This window comes from Carassius gibelio, chromosome A23 (assembly GCF_023724105.1).
Source record: "Carassius gibelio isolate Cgi1373 ecotype wild population from Czech Republic chromosome A23, carGib1.2-hapl.c, whole genome shotgun sequence".
NCBI lineage: Eukaryota > Metazoa > Chordata > Actinopteri > Cypriniformes > Cyprinidae > Carassius > Carassius gibelio.
This window is the reverse complement of record NC_068393.1, coordinates 6,247,024-6,269,584: the sequence shown is the minus strand read 5'-3', so window position 1 is coordinate 6,269,584 and position 22,561 is coordinate 6,247,024. Positions and strand designations below refer to the sequence as shown.

Sequence of the window (22,561 nt, the reverse complement as noted above, 5' to 3'; positions counted from 1 at the left end):
TTTTTTTTATATTTAATATCGGCCATTTATCGGTTATCGGTTTTCATTAATAACATGAAATATTTATCCGCTTATAATGTATCCACTATTATTTGTATGTGTGCATTCCTAATTTGCCCTCTTCTAACAAATATGTAAGGGATAATGTACATCCAGCCATTGTTATAGTAGAGTAGACCCTGACAGGGTGATCAGGAGCTTTGCATCACACTGAAGGGGTTTATTCTGCGTCATTACATGGTTCTGTGGAATACTTGATTCTGATTGGTCAGTTGTGACATTCTGAGATCTGTTATCCATTGATAAAAGGGGGTAAAAGCTGATAAAGTCAGCGCTATAGACTCTGGCTTGGATCACTTTTTCTTGGTGGAAGCTTTGTGTTTGGTTGGCTGATAAAATATAATCACTAAATTTGATATAATGTGTTCAATTATTTAATAATTTTATATAAACCGACTGGATGTACATTATACCTCACGTAACATTTGGATGGATGTGTGTGGATTATCCCACTTATTACATGGCTACTTGCCACGTAAGTAAATAATCAGACATAAAATATTGATTTGCATTGAAATATTTTATTAGCTTGTTAAACACAAAGCTTCTGCAATAAAAAAAAGAAATCCTAACAAACCTAGACAAATTTCAGACAAGACAAAAATATAAGGCATAATGTAGTGTCATATCATTAATTAATCTGCTTTTCACCACATAAGTAAAGACGAGAACATAATTGTTTTTTTGCAGTAAATGCAGTCAATAACTGAGACACAAGATGATATCAGTTGCATTTGAATGAAAGGAGAGAGAGCACGGTGTAATCATGTAATAAATAAATTACATCTATCAGATTGTCAAGTCTAACGTCATGTGCCATCATTTCCAGGTCCAAACGCTCTTTCAGGTACCAAAAGCAGACGACCATCAAGGATGCACTTATGGTGTGCTGTAAATTCTCCTGAATATTATGATCCTAACCTTTATCTCTACACTGAAATCTCAGTTGACCAGGCAGTAATATTTTCTGAATCTGTGAGCCCAGAGGCTGAAGCGTTCACTGTGAATTTTAAAAAGCTTAGCTGAAAGGTGTGCTGTAAAATGAATAGTGTTCATACATGGCTGTTGAGATGGTATTCTCATTTGAAATGGAGTATAAGCTTGGACCCGGACACTGTGTTCAATGTGTCTCATATTGTGTTCATTGAGAGAGAGATTTTGTTTCGTTTTTTTGATCAGTTACTTCTCATTGAACTCCCTAGTTTTGTTGCACTCAAAGCTTTGGCCTCCTGATGCTAGCTGACCATCAAGTGTCTTTCTGGACCGTATGTTTAAATGAGGATCTACCTTGACATCGGATCCCCTGTGAAATGAGACCTGACTGAGCAGTCCAGCAATGAAACTATAACCCACTGATGGGCAAGAGAAAGACGAAGGCCAGGACCAGAAGACATTAGTGAACAGAGGAAATGGAGTTGGCTGGCCCTTTAAATGGAGAATGAGAAATCCCAGTGTGTCACTGAAGGACAAGGGGACACTTGAGAGTTAAATCAATGGACGCTGAGACTCTTGACGATTCCACCTTGCTGATGCGTGACCTTGTTCTGTATGGAGGCAGCTTATTGACCTTCCTCTGGAATCAACCAAGCTAAAGCTATCGAGACCAGAGGGGCCGTCACGCTTGCTGTACCATGCGCTCCTGTAAGTGCAGTTTGGCAACTGCTGCAGAAATGGACAGGAAAGCTGCTGTTCTTAAGTTTAAGCCTTGAATAAAGCACCCTTCTCACATCAGTGCATCTTAAAGCCAATAAACACAAGTTTCAAGTGGTGTGTCTCTACAAGAGGCCTCCGTGTTCCAACTGGGTTCATTGGCCCATATAAGTGCAAATCCTAGCTAGAGGACCAGTCCTTACTCTATCCTTGGTCACATGGCACTGCCTCTGACCTCATTTCCTGTTTCCCACGGGCATCCTACTTGGACATGATGACTCTTTGTTTTTAGTTTTAGGATATGTTTTTTCTTAATCCAAAATTTTTACATTAGCTTGTACTAACTAGAAAAAATGTGTAACAGTGAAGGCCCTGCTCTGTTTGTGCTTTGGACATAAATGATGCCATAAATCTGGTGATTTTACTTGAGGAAATCAGCCTTAAGATATAAGAATAAATCTAGGGACATTTTGTTCAATGCCACCACCTAGATACCTCCAAGAATACTGTAGCATGCTAGTACAATTTACTACAATGATTTTTTTTAAGTTTGAAGTGAACTATTTTTTGTTTACTGCAGAACTTGGCTTGCCTCTTCTAATACCACGGGAAAACTCTGTAACTGGTGGTTTTGCAAGCTTATTTATTCATTACTTATAGCACAGTATTTCATTAATAAACTCCTGAAACAGGATTGTTGGCAGAGTTTGTCCGTTTTGTTTCTGTCTGTGTGGATAAAGGTGCTAAAATATTAACATGCATGAGTGTCAGGGGAATTAGAAGAAGAACTGCCCTGCAGCTTGGCAATAAACCCAGAGCTACATCCTCCAGCCTAGAAGCTCTACATATGCCTCTGTGTTTGTGCTTTGCTTTCTGGGTAAAAACTATTTGGCTTTTTTTCCCCTTTCTTTGTCTTTTGAATGAATGCATCTAATATTCTTACCATAGCCAACAATCCTCTGACAAAAGAGTAATGGTCTTGGTTGGGTCAATGAATGGGACAAAGGTTTGATGAGTCCTTAGATAATGGACAGCAGGCCCGCATTTTCTTTTAGGGTAAGAGAGAGAGCGAGGCATTGAGGGGAGGAGACAGGGAGAGGGAGGGAGAGCAGAAGCGAGGGAGAGAGAGGAGGAGACGGAGCAGGAGCAGGAGCGCTGCAGAGCAGAGCAGAATTGACAGTGTCCGGATGAACAAGGAGACCACACCTTCTGTGCCGAAGGGATTGCTGCTGCATTTCTTACAACATCCAGACTCGTCGCACCGCAAGTCTGGAGCAGATTTGGGGGGTCAGCAAACACCCCCAATGACCTTGCATTCCTAATTCAACAGCAGCCGTGATGTCTTGACAAACTAGAGGGATATTGAGATGTCTGCAACGTACTGAGGATTGACTGATGTGGGGCGAGCACCCGCTTTCTGTTTGGACTTCTACGGGACTCTGAGAGACTTTGTTGTGCCAGGAAACCAAAGTCTTGTACTTTTGCTGTCTCTGATTAAGTTGAATGACTCGGGCGGATGCTAGTTCTCATTGGTCTTTCCATTCGCTTTGCTTTTAATTCTGTCTTGATTACACTAACTTTAAATCTAGGTTTATCTGTGAGGCTTACATGCGGTGCCTTGTTTTCCGTTAGATCCTTCTGCATCTAAATGTGATATTTGTTGTGAAATAAAGTTGATTTTGAGAGTTTTATTAGAGCGGAGACTTTTTTGCTCTTTGCCTAAGCCTCATGTACCTTTGATCTTGAGAATCAGAGTGACTCTGTGCAATGCAAGTCATGGAATCCTGCCTGGCTTTTAAGTAACGCTATCGTAGAGATTGGATTAGAAGTTCATTTGCATGAGGAGTGCAGAACGCAAGTTTACAGTTTTCAGGCTTACGGTAGAGTCCTATAGCAAGCTTAAGAGATCAGGAGATTTTGAGTCACTGCATCAGTTCAAACGATGGGTAGACATTGCTTGGGAGTAATGAGTGTTTGTGATCGTTATAGGTGAAGAGTTTATTTGTGCACCCAACTCCACTTGGACACCCATGAGAGAAATACCAATGTTCAATCGTGAGATGTTTTTCCTGTGCTCCTCCTCATTAAAAGATGCAAAGGTGGATCTGCAAACTCGCATTTTTAGAAACTAGCTTGTCCAGGATTGCATTGAAACTGGCTTCATTACAATTGTGCACATCGTCTTCTGTGACTTTTTGGATTGTGAAATCAAACCTTTGATTGATTGGGTGATTTCTGAGCTCAGATGGAAACTTTGACAATTGCTGCTCTCGGCACCCAGTTGTACTTCACAGTTACTGCTGAAACCTCTCCAATGTCGATGAATTCAACAAGGACATAATGTGGAGTCTAAATCTGTGATCAGTCCCAGCATTGGGCCCATCTTCTTCCCAGATTCGGAAACAACAAACTTCATTCTTAGCCAGCGTGGTTTCGCCCCTGCTGTGGGAGCGGCCACACCTCTCGGCCGGGATCCTGTCGCCTCTGCCGTCTTGGTGTTTGTGCTCTCGGCACTGTTGGCCGAGGATGATGTGGCAGTGCCATGTCTCTTCCTCCAATTGCCGATGCTACCGTATCAATGGTTTCTCGCTGCTCAAGCGCCTTCCTCTGTCCGCAGGTGGATTCGGGAGGCTGCTTGAACAGCCGGTCGGGGATTGGTTGGAGAATATCGGACTTCCGCAGTATGAGAGCAAGCTACTGCTCAACGGCTTTGACGACCTGCGGTTCATGGTGAGTAACTCCTACCTACAAATAAAAGCATCTCACTCTCATTGCTACTGTACATGTATTATGTATTGTGCTACCTAAAGTCTTTAAATGCCTTATTCTTGTTATCAAGTATGATTGTCATTAAGAAAGTGTTCAGAAATTACTTTAGCTTTTGTTTGCCTGTTATGATGTTCTGATGCTTATGGATCTTGGCCGGTAACTCTGATGTTGCAGAGTAATCGTCTTCATGCAAACACGCAGAAAGAGAGAGTTTTCTAGTACCCTGAATAAGCATTAAGTGTTTACAAGTATGCTGAGCAGAGCGAACCTGCAGCCAAGCGAACTTCTGAAACAGCAGCAGAACTGTCAGCGTTCTTCTTAAGCTGGGAGGTCAAATGAACAGTGAGCGTTCTTTGGTCTTAACATGATTTGCCATAACAGAACTAGGCACTTAATCGAGGCAGATATCCTGGTCTTTATCCTGGCCCTGAATGATCAATCATTAACAAACCTAATTACGACATTATGAGACCGGATGGTAAGTGGAAGTTTAATTTAGACGGAGCTCAATCACTTCCTGTAACTGCAGACTGTCTAAAAACACTAGCCTCTGGAAAATAGGTTTTGATAATCCCAATAAAGAATGTGTTTTAGTGGTGTTTGCTAGGGCACCAAGTATCAACACCAAGAATCATACCTCAAATCATGCATTTTTTTCTTTTCCAAAATTACTTTGCTAAGCGACCCTAGTGGAGGATAAAACAGGCCAGAAGTTATCTTTGAAAGGGGGCACAAGTTATATCTAGCAACTGAAGTATCATTGGGATTAGGCGTTGGGATCTTTTGACTTGGGCATCCAGAACTAGAACACATTTTCTCAAAATTCTTCAAATAGTTTATAATTATAGGCCTAGTTGTGATTGGTTACACTAAAGTAACTCTTTTCTGTTTGGCTGTTGATTCATATGTTTTTGAGGATTCATATATAGTCATATATACACAGCCCACAAACAGGGTCTACACTAGATTGAGAAGCCCATGAGGCTTTATGAAAGAAGCCCGATGCCTTATGAGGGGCTGTGTTGTTTTTACCATGTGAGGTAATGAGAAACGATGGTGATGCAGTTGAAAGCCTCAGCTGACCGAAGGAGGTGATGTGTGTGTTGTAAATCAGAGATACAGACCCTCTGTTCCACGCCGAGCGCCACCTCATTGCAGGAGTAATGAATGTTTTATAGTCAAGCTGGTCAGTAGTGTGTGTGTGTGTGTGTGTGTGTGTGTGTAGACCCCATCCTGATGCATCGTCCATCTCTGCAGCTCCTTCACAACTTCATTCTAGATCCTTACGTTGATATAAAAACACAGTGTGAGGCTACAATCCATCAGTGCTCATAGTTAGCCATTCATAATTACACTGAAGTCCGGTTTAGCACTGTTGCATACAGTATTTGATAAGTGATACCAATATAATTATACAATTTTTATAGCAGTTTTTGATACCTGAAAAAAAAACACACACACTTTATACTATGTTTATTATACTTGTACTACAACAAATTATAATATTTTTAATTGTATTTTTTTATTTGTCTTTTATTCCGCAACTACACATTAAATTCAAAGCTGACATTTCTAATTTTACAAAAGTCAAATACACGCTAATCTTTAGAATTTTAATCAAAGAATCCTGGTAAACAATTATCACGTTCAAAAAATATTAATCGGCACAGCATTTTTCAACACTTATAATAAGAAGAAATGTTTCTTGTGCACCAAATCAACATATTAAAATTATTTCTGAAGGATCATGTGACACTGAAGACTGGAGTAATGATGCTGAAAATACAGCTTTGGCATCACAGGAATAAATTGAATTTTAACAATATGTTTAAGTAGAAAACAGTTATTTTAAGTTGTAAATTTAAATTGTAAAATAAATGGTAAAAAAATAAAAACAATATATTGCTGTTTTTATTTTATTTATTTATTTTGATGAATGCAGACTTGGTGAGCAGAAGACACTTCTTTCAGAAGTAATACAAATCTTACTAACGTCAAACCTTTGAACAGTGGTGTACTGTGTGCCGTTTCCGTTTGCTTCATTCAGTTAGTAAGCTCACGATCTGATACTGTACTCAGAATCAGTGGCATGGCTCGATGCGGTCACATAATCACACACTCTGTCCTTTGGATTGAAATGTTCAGCACAACTCCACAATAGCACTTGTACAGATACAGGAGGCCAGTCTCTCTGCTGCGTACAAACTGCCTTGCCTGAATGCATTTGTGGACTTGTGCTGATTTATACATGCAGGATTAATAAATCTTGGCTAGACTGTACAGCCGTACTCTCTCTGAATGTTTCAGTGGAGTGTAGTAAGGAATGAGTTCATCTTATCAGTGTTAATTTCGTTGACTAAATATTTTCATCATTATTTTCGTCACGAATATATTTTTGCCGACGAAAACGAAACGAAAACTAAAATAGAAGGCACTGATGGAGACTAAAACTATGACTAAATTGATTGACATTATCGTCAACGAATAAAGGACGAGACGAAAATAGACTGTGACGAAAATCAAATCAGCAGACAGGAGAGATGCGAGGAATGAGCAAAAGAACCGGCAAAACAGAACAGACTGCATGAGAGAAGAGAACCAATCAGAGCCTGACTTATTGAGACGTGAAGCGAAGGTTTTCAGTTTTTATGAGCTCCCGGGAAGTCGGCATTCGAAGAGGTGATAGGGACTTTAAGCAACAGCCTCTGGTGGAACGGCAACGCCATTCTGGCGTTGTATTGCGCCTGCGCGAATTTAACTGCTACTTTGTGACGTTCTAATTTAACGGTCTACTACGGGAGAACAGCTGATTTGCCGGAGTCGCTACAACGTGAGGTTAGGTAAATAAATGTTATGTTTTTAGACTTATTTACATCATACAATATTAAAAACTCCTCTTCTGACAAAATATTGTCATTTAACGCCAAAAGCAATCCTTCTCTTGCTTTTTTAAATTATATATTTTTTTGGATCTCAATAAATGAATTAATGCTGCGTTGCGCTGTTCTGTTTTACCGTTGCTTAGTGACTTTTACGTTCTTGGCTACAGCGGTGTGACGGCAAACTTCCGGTCGCTGTAGCCGTTCCATTCGCAGCTGTTGCTTAAAGTCCCTACTGTCTAAAAGAGCGACAAAATGTCCACAGCTCACTTCACGTTTGACGACGAACAAAACAAAACAAAGTGTAAAGCATGCAGAGCGCTCATTCGTGGCAAGAACACAACCAATTTGAAAAGACATTTACAGACGAGCCACCCGGACATTTTCTCAAATGTAATTTTACAACGATGTTCTTTTGTTTATTGAGCTAAGCAAAATTGGAATAGTGCAGTGCGTAGATGTTGTAGCATTAAATATTACGAACTGAAAAGTACTGTAAAATAGCCCCTTCTTCAAATTAGATGTGAGCACAATACTAATACTAATACGTAATATCATGATAAATACATTTGATTAATACTAATGTTTAGTATATTTTATAATGACAATATCACAAATATTTCTATATTAGTCATGTGAAACATGAATGTTCACATCCTCTCATTATACATACAAATCTAGCAATATTGTAGTATTTAAAACATACAATATTGCTAGACAAATTAATACCTTATAAAATCTTGTTACTTTTTTTTATCCACCCAACTTATTAAATATTTACTTTAAATGTATGCACTTATTGTTCAGCTCAGCTGTAAGCTTTAAGGTCCTGGACCTAACCTTATTTTTCTTTTATTGATGGTCAATTGGCAGCTAGTTATTGTTTACATTATCATGACAGTGTTTGTTGCTGCATAAAAGCTTTTGAATCGAAATAAAGACACAGTTGTGTTGAAATAAAGTTGAATTTGTGTTTTATATATTTTGGTTAAGTTTGTTTCCTATACCAGCTGTAAAAAATTGTCTAGTAAATCTGTTATTGATTTTAGTCTTATTTTAGTCGACTAAAATACTAAGCAATTTTAGTCGACTAAAATACCAAGCAATTTTAGTCGACTAAAATACCAAGCAATTTTAGTCGACTAAAATAAGACTAAAATTAAAACAAATCAGATGACTAAAACTTGACTAAAACTAAAAAGAATTATAGTCAAAAGACTAAGACTAAAACTAAATTAAAATTTCGTGTCAAAATTAACACTGCTTAGATTTGTTTATATGCTGGTCTGTACCTATCACACTGTAGCCCAGCCGCATTGAGCTTCTTAAGCTAGAGTCTCAATTTCATCTCAATGCATTTGAAATTTCAAAAAAGTCAAGTTTTTGTCACAGTGAGCTGATTGGAAAGAGGCAGGCATTTTCACAGGACTATTTTAATAGCTCAGCGGGTTTAGCATCTTGAGCTGTCGATGTGTTTAATAGCTGCATAATGCTTTGAACATCACTATAAAGCTGCTTCCCGTCTTTGTGTCGTTTTTCCACTACCTCCCCAGTGCTTTTTGGAGATGAAGACTTCGTCTTTCTCCGCGCTGACTCTGTTTTTCATGTGACAGTGGAGAATTGACTATTTGTTCTCTGTAAGAAGATTCTGGTCCAGGAAGCTTGGGTTTTTACATGCTTAAACATGTTTTATTTTTGTAGCAATTCTTTTCCATTCACTTCTGTTTCCTCTTAGTTTTCCATCTTGTAGGCTGCAGTTAGCTGACAGCTTGAGCCAGTTGACAAAAACAAATTACTCTCGTGAGGTAGATCTTTCTAATGCATCAGTCCAACAGATTCTCGTGGGTCAGTTACAAGTTTGAATCCGACTGTTAGTGAATGAAACACAGAGGCGTGGCTGACTTCATCGCTGAACCAGAAGTCCATTTTTTGTTCCGCCTGATTTAAAATGAACTATCAAAGCTTCCTATGTTTAAGTCATTTGGCTCCTGATCCATTTCCATTTTAAAATGATCATTTTCAAATAAATGTTATTTTGTACTTTATTTTCATAAGAGAATCTGCTGTAAAGTGAGGCTGCCATCAAAAATAAATATTAACTTCTATTAACTTAACGAAATTGAATCAACATTTGGTGTGACCACACTATATGTAAAAAAAAAAAGAAAAAAAAAGCTTTAGTCCTAGGTGCACTTGCACATTGTTTTTCAGATAGCTTTGTAGGTTTCTTTTCGTTTAAGCGAACGCACAGTGTCTGCCAAATTTAAAATTTAAAGTCCATTTGCAATTGTGTTTCCCATATCTTACGAGCTATGAGCCTTTCATATTTAAATATTGAATACCACATATGCGGATGTAAACTGCCAAAACTCAAATGGAATCGAAATTCCTTTTGCATTTGAATTTCCGAAGTCTACACGGAAACCTGTCAATCAAGTGACAAGAGTGGGGCCCTTTTATTGGGCGTGTTTGCATTGGTAAGTGACATCACTCACAGTCGACGGTAATCAACAATTATTAATAGACGATTTTGCAGGATGTTTTGAAAAAAAGAAAGTAATTGGTGCAATTTTTGACACTCGCGCAGCAAGCTGACGACAGTTCATACGGTACAGATTCCCTTTTACTCAGAAGCCATTTGGTTTTGGACAGGTTAAATGTGTTTGTGAAATACCACTTTCATTTTTCATTTAAACATAATAATAGCAGCAGAAATATACTTCAGTGAAATGTTTATATATACAACCATTACAAATTAAACTAAATATTATCTAAATTGCCTCTTTTTATATTTTTGATCCGATGACAACGCACTAATATTTTCAGAGTCGCTTTAACGTGAAACAGGAAACTCATGAATACGTATGATCCGCCCAGTGATATCTCAGAAATCGAAAGTTTCAGAACACCGGCAACTTTAGATTGGCGAAGCCATAATTACTGATGTTGCTGTTCGTCAAGGCCACAAACTCATTTAACCTGTCCAAAACCAAATGACTTATAAGTAAAAGGAAATCTGTACCGTATGAACTGTCGTCAGCTTGCTGCGTGAGTGTCAAAATGTCCTCCACAACATTCTGCAAAATCGTCTATTAATAATTGTTGATTACCATCGACTGTGAGTGATGTCACTTCCCAATGCAAACACGCCCAATAAAAGGGCCCCACCCCTGTCACTTGATTGACAGGTTTTCGTGTAGACGTCAGAAATTCAAATGCAAAAGGAATTGCGATTCCATTTGAGTGTAGTGCAGTGCAAAGAGAGTGAAAAGGCAAATGTGGTAATTAATATTGCTATTTAAATATGACAGACTCACAGCTCGTAAGATATGGGAAGCACAATTGCAAACAGACTTTGCATTTCCATTTTAAATTTGGCAGACACTGTGCGTTCGCTTAAATGAAAATGCAAACAGTAATGCGCCATTTCCATTTGCATTTGGATTGTCACATTTTATGCATCCACAAATTGAGAATGCAATTGCAAATACATAATAATAATGTTTAACATCATTCCATAGTTTGGAAATGTAAACTGATATTGACTACTGACACACTACAGCAAAACGTGTGTGTGTGTGTGTATGTATATATATATATATATATATATATATATATATATATATATATATATATATATATATATATATATATATATATATATATACAGTCTTGTTCAAAATAATAGCAGTACAATGTGACTAACCAGAATAATCAAGGTTTTTCGTATATTTTTTTATTTCTACGTGGCAAACAAGTTACCAGTAGGTTCAGTAGATTCTCAGAAAACAAACAAGACCCAGCATTCATGATATGCACGCTCTTAAGGCTGTGCAATTGGGCAATTAGTTGAATTAGTTGAAAGGGGTGTGTTCAAAAAAATAGCAGTGTGGCATTCAATCACTGAGGTCATCAATTTTGTGAAGAAACAGGTGTGAATCAGGTGGCCCCTATTTAAGGATGAAGCCAACACTTGTTGAACATGCATTTGAAAGCTGAGGAAAATGGGTCGTTCAAGACATTGTTCAGAAGAACAGCGTACTTTGATTAAAAAGTTGATTAGAGAGGGGAAAACCTATAAAGAGGTGCAAAAAATGATAGGCTGTTCAGCTAAAATGATCTCCAATGCCTTAAAATGGAGAGCAAAACCAGAGAGACGTGGAAGAAAACGGAAGACAACCATCAAAATGGATAGAAGAATAACCAGAATGGCAAAGGCTCAGCCAATGATCACCTCCAGGATGATCAAAGACAGTCTGGAGTTACCTGTAAGTACTGTGACAGTTAGAAGACGTCTGTGTGAAGCTAATCTATTTTCAAGAATCCCCCGCAAAGTCCCTCTGTTAAAAAAAAGGCATGTGCAGAAGAGGTTACAATTTGCCAAAGAACACATCAACTGGCCTAAAGAGAAATGGAGGAACATTTTGTGGACTGATGAGAGTAAAATTGTTCTTTTTGGGTCCAAGGGCCACAGGCAGTTTGTGAGACGACCCCCAAACTCTGAATTCAAGCCACAGTACACAGTGAAGACAGTGAAGCATGGAGGTGCAAGCATCATGATATGGGCATGTTTCTCCTACTATGGTGTTGGGCCTATTTATCGCATACCAGGGATCATGGATCCCAGTTTGCATATGTTAAAATACTTGAAGAGGTCATGTTGCCCTATGCTGAAGAGGACATGCCCTTGAAATGGTTGTTTCAACAAGACAATGACCCAAAACACACTAGTAAACGGGCAAAGTCTTGGTTCCAAACCAACAAAATTAATGTTATGGAGTGGCCAGCCCAATCTCCAGACCTTAATCCAATTGAGAACTTGTGGGGTGATATCAAAAATGCTGTTTCTGAAGCAAAACCAAGAAATGTGAATGAATTGTGGAATGTTGTTAAAGAATCATGGAGTGGAATAACAGCTGAGAGGTGCCACAAGTTGGTTGACTCCATGCCACACAGATGTCAAGCAGTTTTAAAAAACTGTGGTCATACAACTAAATATTAGTTTAATGATTCACAGGATTGCTAAATCCCAGAAAAAAAAATGTTTGTACAAAATAGTTTTGAGTTTGTACAGTCAAAGGTAGACACTGCTATTTTTTTGAACACACCCCTTTCAACTAATTGCCCAATTGCACAGCTTTAAGAGCGTGCATATCATGAATGCTGGGTCTTGTTTGTTTTCTGACAATCTACTGAACCTACTGGTAACTTGTTTGCCACGTAGCAATAAAAAATATACTAAAAACCTTGATTATTCTGGTTAGTCACATTGTACTGCTATTATTTTGAACAAGACTGTATATATATATATATATATACTGAACATTCAGCTTTAATCACAGGAATAAATTACATTTTACAATATATTCAAATAAATGCATATTTGGTGAGCAACAGAGAATGTCAAAAACATTTAAAAAAAAAAGTAAAAAAAAAAAAAAAAGACTTTAGAATGCAAGTGTATTTTTCCAAATAGTTGTTTGTCCATCCATTTACACTACTTTGGAATTCGCCAGAATTTTGCCCGAACTGATGCAAGTAAGTGTCATTCTGTGTTTGGAAAACGTACATTTGAAAAACAGCATTTCAGGATTCTCCTCTCTTTTTTTAACTAGTGCAGTTTCATGCATGTTGAAGAACTTCTAAAAGTCCGATCTGAAGTAATGTACTTGCTGTGCTAGATAGAGACACTTTCCCCATTACCCTCCTTTCCCAACTAAACCCAAATGCATTTTTATGGAGATGGAGTGTGGGAGTAAGACTCTGAGGTCTTGCTTTCGTTCAGATACCTGTGGTGAGGTCGTCTCACATCTCTCCAGAAGTGCATTAGCTCCCGCATCCAGCTCCGCTCCATCTTCCCATCCTGTCGTCTCTGCATTTGACTTCTCCTAAATTCACCTCAAAGCAGGCGATCACCTTTGATCACGGATGAGATATGTGATCAGTAAATGAGATGAGCTCGTCTGCTGTGTTTTTGGGTCTTGCATTAAGACGCCACGTCCAATTTTACTTTAATACGTTGCTATTTTTACTTGTGCTTAAATTTTAAAAGGCATTTAAAATTAAAGGGACACAGAGGATTTCAAGAGGAGCAGTATGGGAATTGTAATTTGCTGATGTCAGATGTGAAATGTAGATGCATGATATTCAGTTAAACAGGTTAATTATGTGTGTTTATCACATCCATTTGTTTCAGCAGAGCACTGTACTCTGCTGTTTGTGTCGTACCTGTGAGAACAGCCTGATTTCTTCAGTGACACTGGAAAATGAGCTGAAGCTATTTGAAGAAGATCTGTATCTCTTTGAGGATATTCAGAGTGAATTGCGTCAGTGTTTTCACACACAAGACGGTTAGCCAATCAGAACAATCTCATTCACATACAGACACCTCAAAGGTACCAAAGCAAAAACTAAATTATTGTTTTTGGTGCAAGGAAAACTTCCAAATAAAATGCTGCAAAATCTTGTGTGTGTGTGTCCTGGTATTCCATGCGTTTTGGGGCCCAAAAGTTATAGACATTTATTTGGTCCCCTTGAGGAAAACAACTAAGTCATAGAAGTTTATACGTGTTAGATCTTGTTTTTGCATATGTATACAGTACTGTATGTTTATGATTTACCTGTGACAATACAATGGGGAATTTTTTGCAAAAATTTGAATTGTTGGAGTTTCTGTAGTTTTTACCAGTTTTCGAGTTGAAAATGGCATGGCCATGCTAGTTTTTAGTGTGTATTAACGATCTTTGTTCACAAATGAGAAAAAGCCACTCAGATCGCACAGTAAATTTGTTCAAATGGTCTCTTAGAAAATGTAATGTGAATACATATGACAAAACACCAACCAAAACCATGAGTTTTGTTTTATCATGGTCAAATGAATTCAGTGGAGGTTGTTTAAAGGACACATGAAATGTTATTGCATTTCCCTGCTGAAAAACACACAGCTAAAACCAGCCTAAGCTGCTTGACTGATAATAGTTGGTCATCCAGCTCGGCCTTTGCTGGTCAGAGCTGGTCATAAGGCTGGTTTTAGAGGAGTTTCGATCACTTCCTTAGCCGGTCAGGCTGGGAGACCAGATTAAACCAGCCAAGTTTAGGCTGGTTTTTAGCAGGTTTTAAAAAAAAATTTCAGTAGGATAGAATAATCGTTATTAATAATCGTGATTATAATTTTAATCAAAATAATCGTGAATATCAGTTTAACCATTATCGTGCAGCCCTAATGTCAAGTTTTTTTCATTTATCACTGACCCAGAAGTGCATGTGCTCTGAACTTAGCATCTAATCAGTTCTTGTGAATAAGGCAACACTTGGATGTCATTCACATGATTGCTAGGGTGCAAAATGATTACAAAGTCATAAAGCATCTGCATCATTCCTCAAAGTTAATTCAAGTTCCTCTGCACTAGGGAGATTTCCGCCGAGGTTTTCCTCGGCTCCTAAGCGCACAGATTTCTTTTGATTGCTCATGCGAGCTGTTTTGTGGACTTCCCTTATTAGTGGCTGATTTCCTCCTCTGCCGTCATGAGGAATCTCTCCACAACTGGAATAAAAGTTTTATTCTCAGATGTCTTTGTGAAATCAGATAGCTCTAAAAAACATTATTTCTTTGCAAACTTTGCAAAGTCTCTGGAGCTGTGAGTCACACAAGCTTTTATCACTGCCATATGCTAAAGCAAACATCGCTGTTATATATCTGCACTTTGGGATTTAAATGCTAAGTATACAAATATTTGCTTGTGATTTGAAAAGGAATGAGAAAGTCAGTGAATGAAAAGTGACATTAGTTAGCTACAGAAAATCTGTAGCAGCGTTTTGAACTCTCTTTAGTGTTTAACTATGTTTTGGAGCCACTGAATACGCAACCTCCATTTGTTTCATCGTCACATTATCCCATCCATATCTATATGTGTTGAACTCCGAGATCTGATTTCAGTCTGTACTGAAGGCTGATAATGAGAGAAGAAGAGTTAAGTGGATTGGAAAGAGAGAGAGCGAGAGAGAGCAGAATGGAGACAGATTGATCCACCTCGACCTTTCTGCGTTCAGCTGCTGTTTCTTCACTCAGTGATTTGGGCAGTTTCACTCCGGCCTGTTCCCCGTCTCTCACTATCACAGAATGAGCAGACGAGACTTAAAGTGGTTCAGATCGCTCGTGTTCGAGTAGAGTGAGGGATGACAGACAGTGATTTGTTTGATTCAGAGCAGATCTGCACCTTCCTTCATTGTCTGTTCTGGAATGGAAAGTGTCAGGGGGATGAACAGGACATTTGGGATCATTGACTGTTTGACTTTCTGCATGTCTTGTAGCAGGTGTGCAGGTTTCTACTTTGTATGTTCACCGGAGTGCTGTGTGAAGAGACAAGATCACATGCGATCGAGACCTAGTCTATGATTAATACACCGTTATGAGGAGCAGGTGTGAACAAAAAGCCAGCTGGTGAATGATTAACAGATGACATGATCACTTTTCTCTCACTTCACGCTGTTCATGATTAGGATACTACGATAGGCTTGTGATTATTGTTGTATGTTCCTTTTCTTCATTGGTTTTGTTGTGGTTTGCTTTTTGTTCATGTTTTACAGGTTTTGATTTGTATTTGATTTTTAGTTTAGCTTTTTGTTGCTTGTTTTGTTTTGTTTTGCTGTAATTTTTTTGTTTTGTGTTGCTTTTTGTTGCTTTTGTTTTTGTTCTGCTTTGTTTTGCTTTTTGTTGCTTGTTTTGTTTTTGTTTTGTTTTGCTTTTATTTTTTGTTTTGTGTTGCTTGTTTTGTTTGGTTTTCGCTTTTTGTTGCTTGTTTTGTTTTTGTTGCTTGTTTTGCTTTTTGTTGCTTGTTTTAATTTTTGCTGTAATTTTTTTTGTGTTGCTTTTTGCTGCTTGTTTTGTTTTTGTTTTGTTTTGCTTTTTTGTTTTGTTGCTTTTTTGTTGCTTCTGTTTTTGTTCTGCTTTGTTTTGTTTTTGTTCTGCTTTGTTTTGTTTTTGTTCTGCTTTGTTTTGTTTTTGTTCTGCTTTGTTTTGTTTTTGTTCTGGTTTGTTGCTTGTCATTGGTTTTGTTTTGTGGTTTGCTTTTTGATGTCAGTGTTTTATTGGTTTTGTTTTTTATTTTAATTTGTATTTTTTTTAATGGTTTGCTCTTTTAGTTATGTTTTTGTTGTTGTTGTTTTAGTGCTTGTTTTAGTATGGTTATGGTTTGATTTTAGCAGTGAAATGCTCTTGAAGAATGGATTGGAGCTGAATGATTGTGTTTCAGTATGAGTCAGTATGTGAATGGACTCTCTCTCTCTGTGTCGGCACACAATGACAGCCAGTGCTCAAAGGAGTCATTATTTTCTCCACAGCATACAGTTTGTGGTTCATGTAATGGTCACATGCAAACACAGAAGCTCAGTTTGTGGGCACTGTTAATCGGTCATTTCACAGTAATCACAGTTCACTGTTTGTTGATAGTAGATGTGGTTTTCAGATGACCATCAATGCTTCCAGGTGTTTTTCTTTGCCCTGCAATAAATTGAATTAAACCTTGTTTTTGTTTTGTTTTATTTCAGAAATTAATAATAATACATTTACCAGTTGGTGCATTATTGCCACACACTATTGATATGGGCTTGTGCGTTTACTGTAGGTAGTTTGTTGTGATGTTGTGTACTGTATGTTGTATTTTCATCGTTTTTCACCTGATGGGTGTGTGTGTATGATTGTGTAGGGAAATGACGTAATGGAAGAGCAAGACCTGAGAGAGATTGGCATCACGGATCCTGCTCATCGCAGGAAGATCCTCAGTGCTGCACGTTCTCTACCAAAGGTCTGTTTCGGTCTAAAATGCTCTGACGAGGATTGTCTCATGCTAATAATCTCTTCATGCACTTAACGGTATTATAATAATATCCGTTGTATGTCGGCCGGTAGTGTATCTGTGTCTGAAGTTCGTTGTGTGTTGTTTGATCTGTGCAGGTGAAAGCGTTAGGCTGTGACGGCAGCACGTCCCTCTCTGCGTGGCTGGACGTCCTGGGTCTTCAGGAATACCTGCCGAACTTCCTGTCCAGCGGCTATCGCACGCTAGAATGTGTGAAGAACCTGTGGGAGCTGGAGATCGTCAATGTGAGACATTTACAGTATTGACTTTTTGTTGTTTGTTTTATATGAAGTATTATATGAAGTATTTACATAGTTTACATTTTAAAAATTCAGTTTCTTGGTTCTGATTCATTCGGTGGGGAACAGGGTATTTACGTTGCATGATAGAAATGAAGAGTGTGATTGTTGCCTTGGTTGTGTGTGTTTTATGTCTGTAGGTGCTGAAGATCACATTGTTGGGCCACAGGAAAAGGATTATTGCATCGTTAGCTGAACGGCCGTATGAGGAGCCTCCGGTCAAACCACCCCGCCTCTCTCAGATCAGAGTGAGTACTGCTCTGTACACCCACACTGACACGTTGTGGAACAGTCTTTAGGCAAACTGGACTTGTTTTAGGTCAGGCGGTTCATTTTACAGCTTTTTTGTTGCAAGATTGTTCTCTTTATGAATATTTTGGCTTGACACACTGATTAATTTGTTTAATAAAATAAAAAAAATAAAAAATATATAATAATCCAAATATTTGATCTATAAATGTCTATTCATTTGATTGTGTTTAAAAAAAATCAAAAGTTGTGTTGTTGTTTTTTTTTATAAATTTTAAATATATATATATATATATAAATAAATTTTTTATATATATATATATATATATATATATTATATATTATATATTTATATATATAATATATATATATATATATATATATATATATATATATATATATATATATATATATATATATATATATATATATATATCATTTTTTTACCTCATTTTTATATATATATATAATATGAAGTCTACCTGTTCAAGCAGTTCATGCCAGAGTCCAAGATTTCTTAAACAAAATGAATATCTTATGAAATTGGTGGTTTAAACTCTCTTATGGAATAATTTTTCAGCAAATATTCAAAGAGTTTTTATCTAAAAATTTTCATGACTGTAATTCAAAATAAAAAACTAAATAAAGTCCTTTTTAAGTTTTTATTTATTCTTTTTCTCCCATCACTTCCCCTGATCTCTCTCACCATAATGTGAAATACAATTCAATTCAGTTCTCTTGTCCACTAAAGCTTTAGAATAAGTTGTGTGGTTTCCTTCATTGAAACACCCAGGTTGAAAACAGTTTGCACTTGTGTCCCTCATGGCCTCATTTTTATTCACAACAAATGAATTCTGGCATCAACCCTGAGTATAGTCTAGAACACAGTGCAGTTTACTGTGAGCTCATTTCTGGACGAGGACATCTTTGAGGTTGGCTGATCTCCCTCTTTTGCAGTGTCAGGATCTCATGTCCCAGACCTCGTCTCCTCTCAGTCACTCAGACTCCTACACGCGCTCCATGGATCCCCTGTTACCTGCTGCTGATTCTGGGAGGAGGAGGGGTCCCGACTCCGAATATGACCTGGCTGTTCGACAGCGGCCCAACGACAGACCACAGCCGCAGGTGAGTCACACTCCACCGATCCCTCTGTTTCTGCTCAAATCATGCACATTAGGTTCAGCGTATCCTGAAATTGTTCTTCCTCTCTAAAGGAGAGATTTGAGGAACGTCAACGGGAGCCTCGCTTGACCTTACGACCCCCGAGTCAGGCGGCGCCGTACACACCGGTCCAGAACTGGCACCATCAGCCCGAGAAGCTCATCTTCGAATCATGCGGCTACGAGGCCAACGTAATGATATTTCTATCGCACAACAGCCTCTTTATATAATAATAGGGTCATAACTCATATTGAGGGGACGGGTTATGAAATCATCCGAACCCTTGATTGTGTTTCGATAATGTGATTTAACTGTTTGTCACTGACACTGAAATCTGTGTCTCTCCCTGTCTTTCTGCTCGTTCTGCAGTATCTGGGCTCGATGCTCATTAAAGAACTAAGAGGAACAGAGTCAACGCAGGACGCCTGTGCTAAAATGAGGGTAGGTGTTCACAGAGTCTTCAGCCAATGGGAGCTCAAGGTCTCCTGTGAGGAGTCACGCCAGGACGCTGACATTAGTATTATATTCTGGAACGGGCAGCAAGCAGCGCTGTCAGGGAAAATGCCACCCATGCGAGTCCTCCACGGGGCACTAGCGCACAAAAAGGACAGTTTCATAATATTTGGCTAACAAGGTCCATGCAGAAAGTGGAAAATGGACTGGCGCTTCATTGCACTGTCCTGTGTGTGAGAGACAGACTGTTGTGATAAATAATCAAGCAGATCGGTTTGCTCAGCCGGTCAGTGCAGAGATGTTCAGCCACACTTCATGACAAGACACAAACTACAGGTTTTTAAGAAATCTGTCCCTTAAATATTTGCATTGGCCATAGGTAAATCTTACAATGAAACTGGTCACATCTCATCCCAAAATATTAATGATAATAATAATAAAACATTTTAAGGGCTATTAAGGCTTTTAGCATCATGACATTCATTTTCGTGAAAATTAAGTACATTTTAACTTAATTCCTCATTACTGTAATTTACATTACTAATTCATTTTTTTTTTATTGATATTTGTGACCCTGAACCACAAAACCTTAAGTCTTAAGTGTCAATTTTTTTTTTATTAATCGAGATCATCATATATCATCTGAAATTTGAATAAATAAGCTTTCGATTGATGTATGGTTTGTTAGGATCAGACGATATTTGGCTGAGATGCAACTATTAGAAAACCTGGAATCTGAGGATGCAATCAAATCTAAATACTGAGAAAAGTTTACAGTAGGACATTTTCAAAATGTCTTCATGGAACATGATCTTTACTTAATATCCTAATATCCTAAAAAAAAAAAAAAAAGATCATTTTGACCCATACAGTGCTACAAATATACCCCAGAGACTTAAGACCGGTTTTGTGCTCCAGGGTCACATTTAATTATAAATGGGGAATAATAATAACAATAATAAACATGGGTAAAATACATTGTTTAGTACAACAAATACTGTTATGGTGCATGGTGTCTAATACTATATTTTAATATTGTTTACTATTTATTTTTATTTATTTGTTAGTTTGTTTTTAACAGCAGTGGTTCTCAACCTTTTAGATTCAGGGCTGTCCACTGTTCAACATTACGTTTGAAGGTTTCAATATATATTAATAAAAAGATATTATATCCATTTTTTTCCCTGCAGCTGTGATGAAGCTGCTTGTTTCAGAATTTTTATTAACAGAAACTGAAAGTGTTGATAGTTAATTGAACCAGAAGTTTTGAAGCTGCATGAAAACTGAATATTATTCAATTTTTAAACCTTTTAATGTAGTTACAGTAAACTATTTAATATAATAATAAAGCTGTATTAATTTAAATACTTTTAAGCCATCCTGTGCCTCCTTTGGATGTTTGCTGAGGCCCCCTAGTGGGACCCTGTTTTACAGTACTGAAAATTTTGGAACAAAATATGTTATGGTGTTTGCCATACAATCATTTGATCAATGCATTTGTATTGAAATATTCTGAGTATTATATTAACCCCATATGTTCTGAAACACATTAACAAATGACCTATCTCTCTCTCTCTCTCTCTCTCTCTCTCTCTCTCTCTCTCTCTCTCTCTCTCTCTCTCTCTCTCTCAGAGGTCGACAGAACAGATGAGGAAGATCCCCACCATCGTCCTCTCCATCACGTACAAGGGTGTGAAATTCATTGATGCTGTCAACAAGGTGATGACATCATCCCCCTCTGTCATTCCCCCCCCGAGCAGGCAGATAAAGAGCGGGTCATTAAACTGAAGCCTCTGGCTCACGGGCGTCACATGACTGATAAACAGGCGCACTGAGGAACTCAGATTTATGGAGTGACTCTTGGCTGATCTTGAGCTCTTTGTCATATTCTCAATGCTAAAGGTCACGGGTGTCTGATAGAGGCTCCTAGTTGTATTTTTTTTTTTTTTTTTAAGTTTTATTCATTTTTGAGTCAGTAGGCATTGCATTGACATTAATTGATCATTGTTATGGTAAAAACTATTATGGAATATTTTGAGGTAGTTTTAGGAAACTGATTTCAGCAATGAGATTATCTGTATCTCCACCCTTCCATCTCTCCACCCAGTCCATCCCATCCATCTATCTCTCCACCCATCCATCCCACCATCCACCCATCCATCTCTCCACCCAGTCAATACCGCCATCCATCTCTCCACCCAGTCCATCCCATCCATCCATCCCGCCATCCATCTCTCCACCCAGTCCATCCCATCCATCTACTCATACATCTCTCCACCCAGTCCATCCCATCCATCCATCCCGCCATCCATCTCTCCACCCAGTCCATCCCATCCATTCATCCCGCCATCCATCTCTCCACCCAGTCCATCCCATCCATCCATCTACTCATCCATCTCTCCACCCAGTCCATCCCATCCATTTATTGCTCCACCCCTTCATCCCACCATCCACCCATCCATCTCTACACCCAATCCATCTATCCAACCATTCCTCTCTCCACCCAGACCATCCCACCATCTACTCATCCATCTCTCCACCCAGTCCATCCCACCACCCATTTCTCCACCCATCCATCTCTCCACCCAGTCCATCCCATCCATCTACTCATCCATCTCTACACCCAATCCATACTATGCCATCCTTCCTTCCCATTCTCCCAATCCAGCCCATCCATTCATCAAGCCATCCCATCCCATCCCGTCTACCCAATCTATTCTATCTGTCCATCCATCAATCCAGTCTGTCGCTCCATCCAATTACTTCACCCAATCTATCCCATGCATCTAATTGTATTCATCAGTATCAACAGATATTGATTGTTTTAATTATTCCTGTGAGAACTGTAGTAGTAGTAAGGCGTTTTTGTTTGTTTGCTTTTGCTGAAATTCTTGGATCTGTTGGCTAATATCACTTTGGTTTGTGTGTGCAGAACATCATTGCAGAACATGAGATCAGGAACATATCTTGTGCGGCTCAGGACCCAGAGGACCTCTGCACGTTTGCTTACATCACTAAAGATCTGCAGAGCAGCCATCATTACTGCCACGTGTTCAGCACCATAGACGTGGTGAGACAAACATACACTGTTTAAGAGATGAGCACTTCCTACATTAGTAGTTCTCAGCTGCTTTGCTTCAGGTCTGTATACTGATTTACAGTGTCTCAAAAACACATCACTTTTGTT

General features: G+C 38.4%; 1 protein-coding gene across 12 annotated transcripts in view; it reads left to right on the top strand.

The window, feature by feature from the left end:
• The window catches only part of LOC127945070 (ankyrin repeat and SAM domain-containing protein 1A), a 96,305-nt gene that overhangs the window by 66,854 nt on the left and 6,890 nt on the right, over positions 1-22,561 (top strand). For all 12 annotated transcript variants that reach the window (XM_052541624.1, XM_052541616.1, XM_052541620.1 and 9 more), the window contains 9 exons: positions 4,328-4,440; positions 17,063-17,161; positions 17,311-17,457; positions 17,652-17,759; positions 18,718-18,885; positions 18,975-19,112; positions 19,291-19,362; positions 21,007-21,093; positions 22,307-22,444. In XM_052541624.1, the coding sequence (XP_052397584.1) occupies positions 4,328-4,440; positions 17,063-17,161; positions 17,311-17,457; positions 17,652-17,759; positions 18,718-18,885; positions 18,975-19,112; positions 19,291-19,362; positions 21,007-21,093; positions 22,307-22,444 (1,070 nt within the window). The remainder of the gene's footprint in view (positions 1-4,327; positions 4,441-17,062; positions 17,162-17,310; positions 17,458-17,651; positions 17,760-18,717; positions 18,886-18,974; positions 19,113-19,290; positions 19,363-21,006; positions 21,094-22,306; positions 22,445-22,561) is intronic.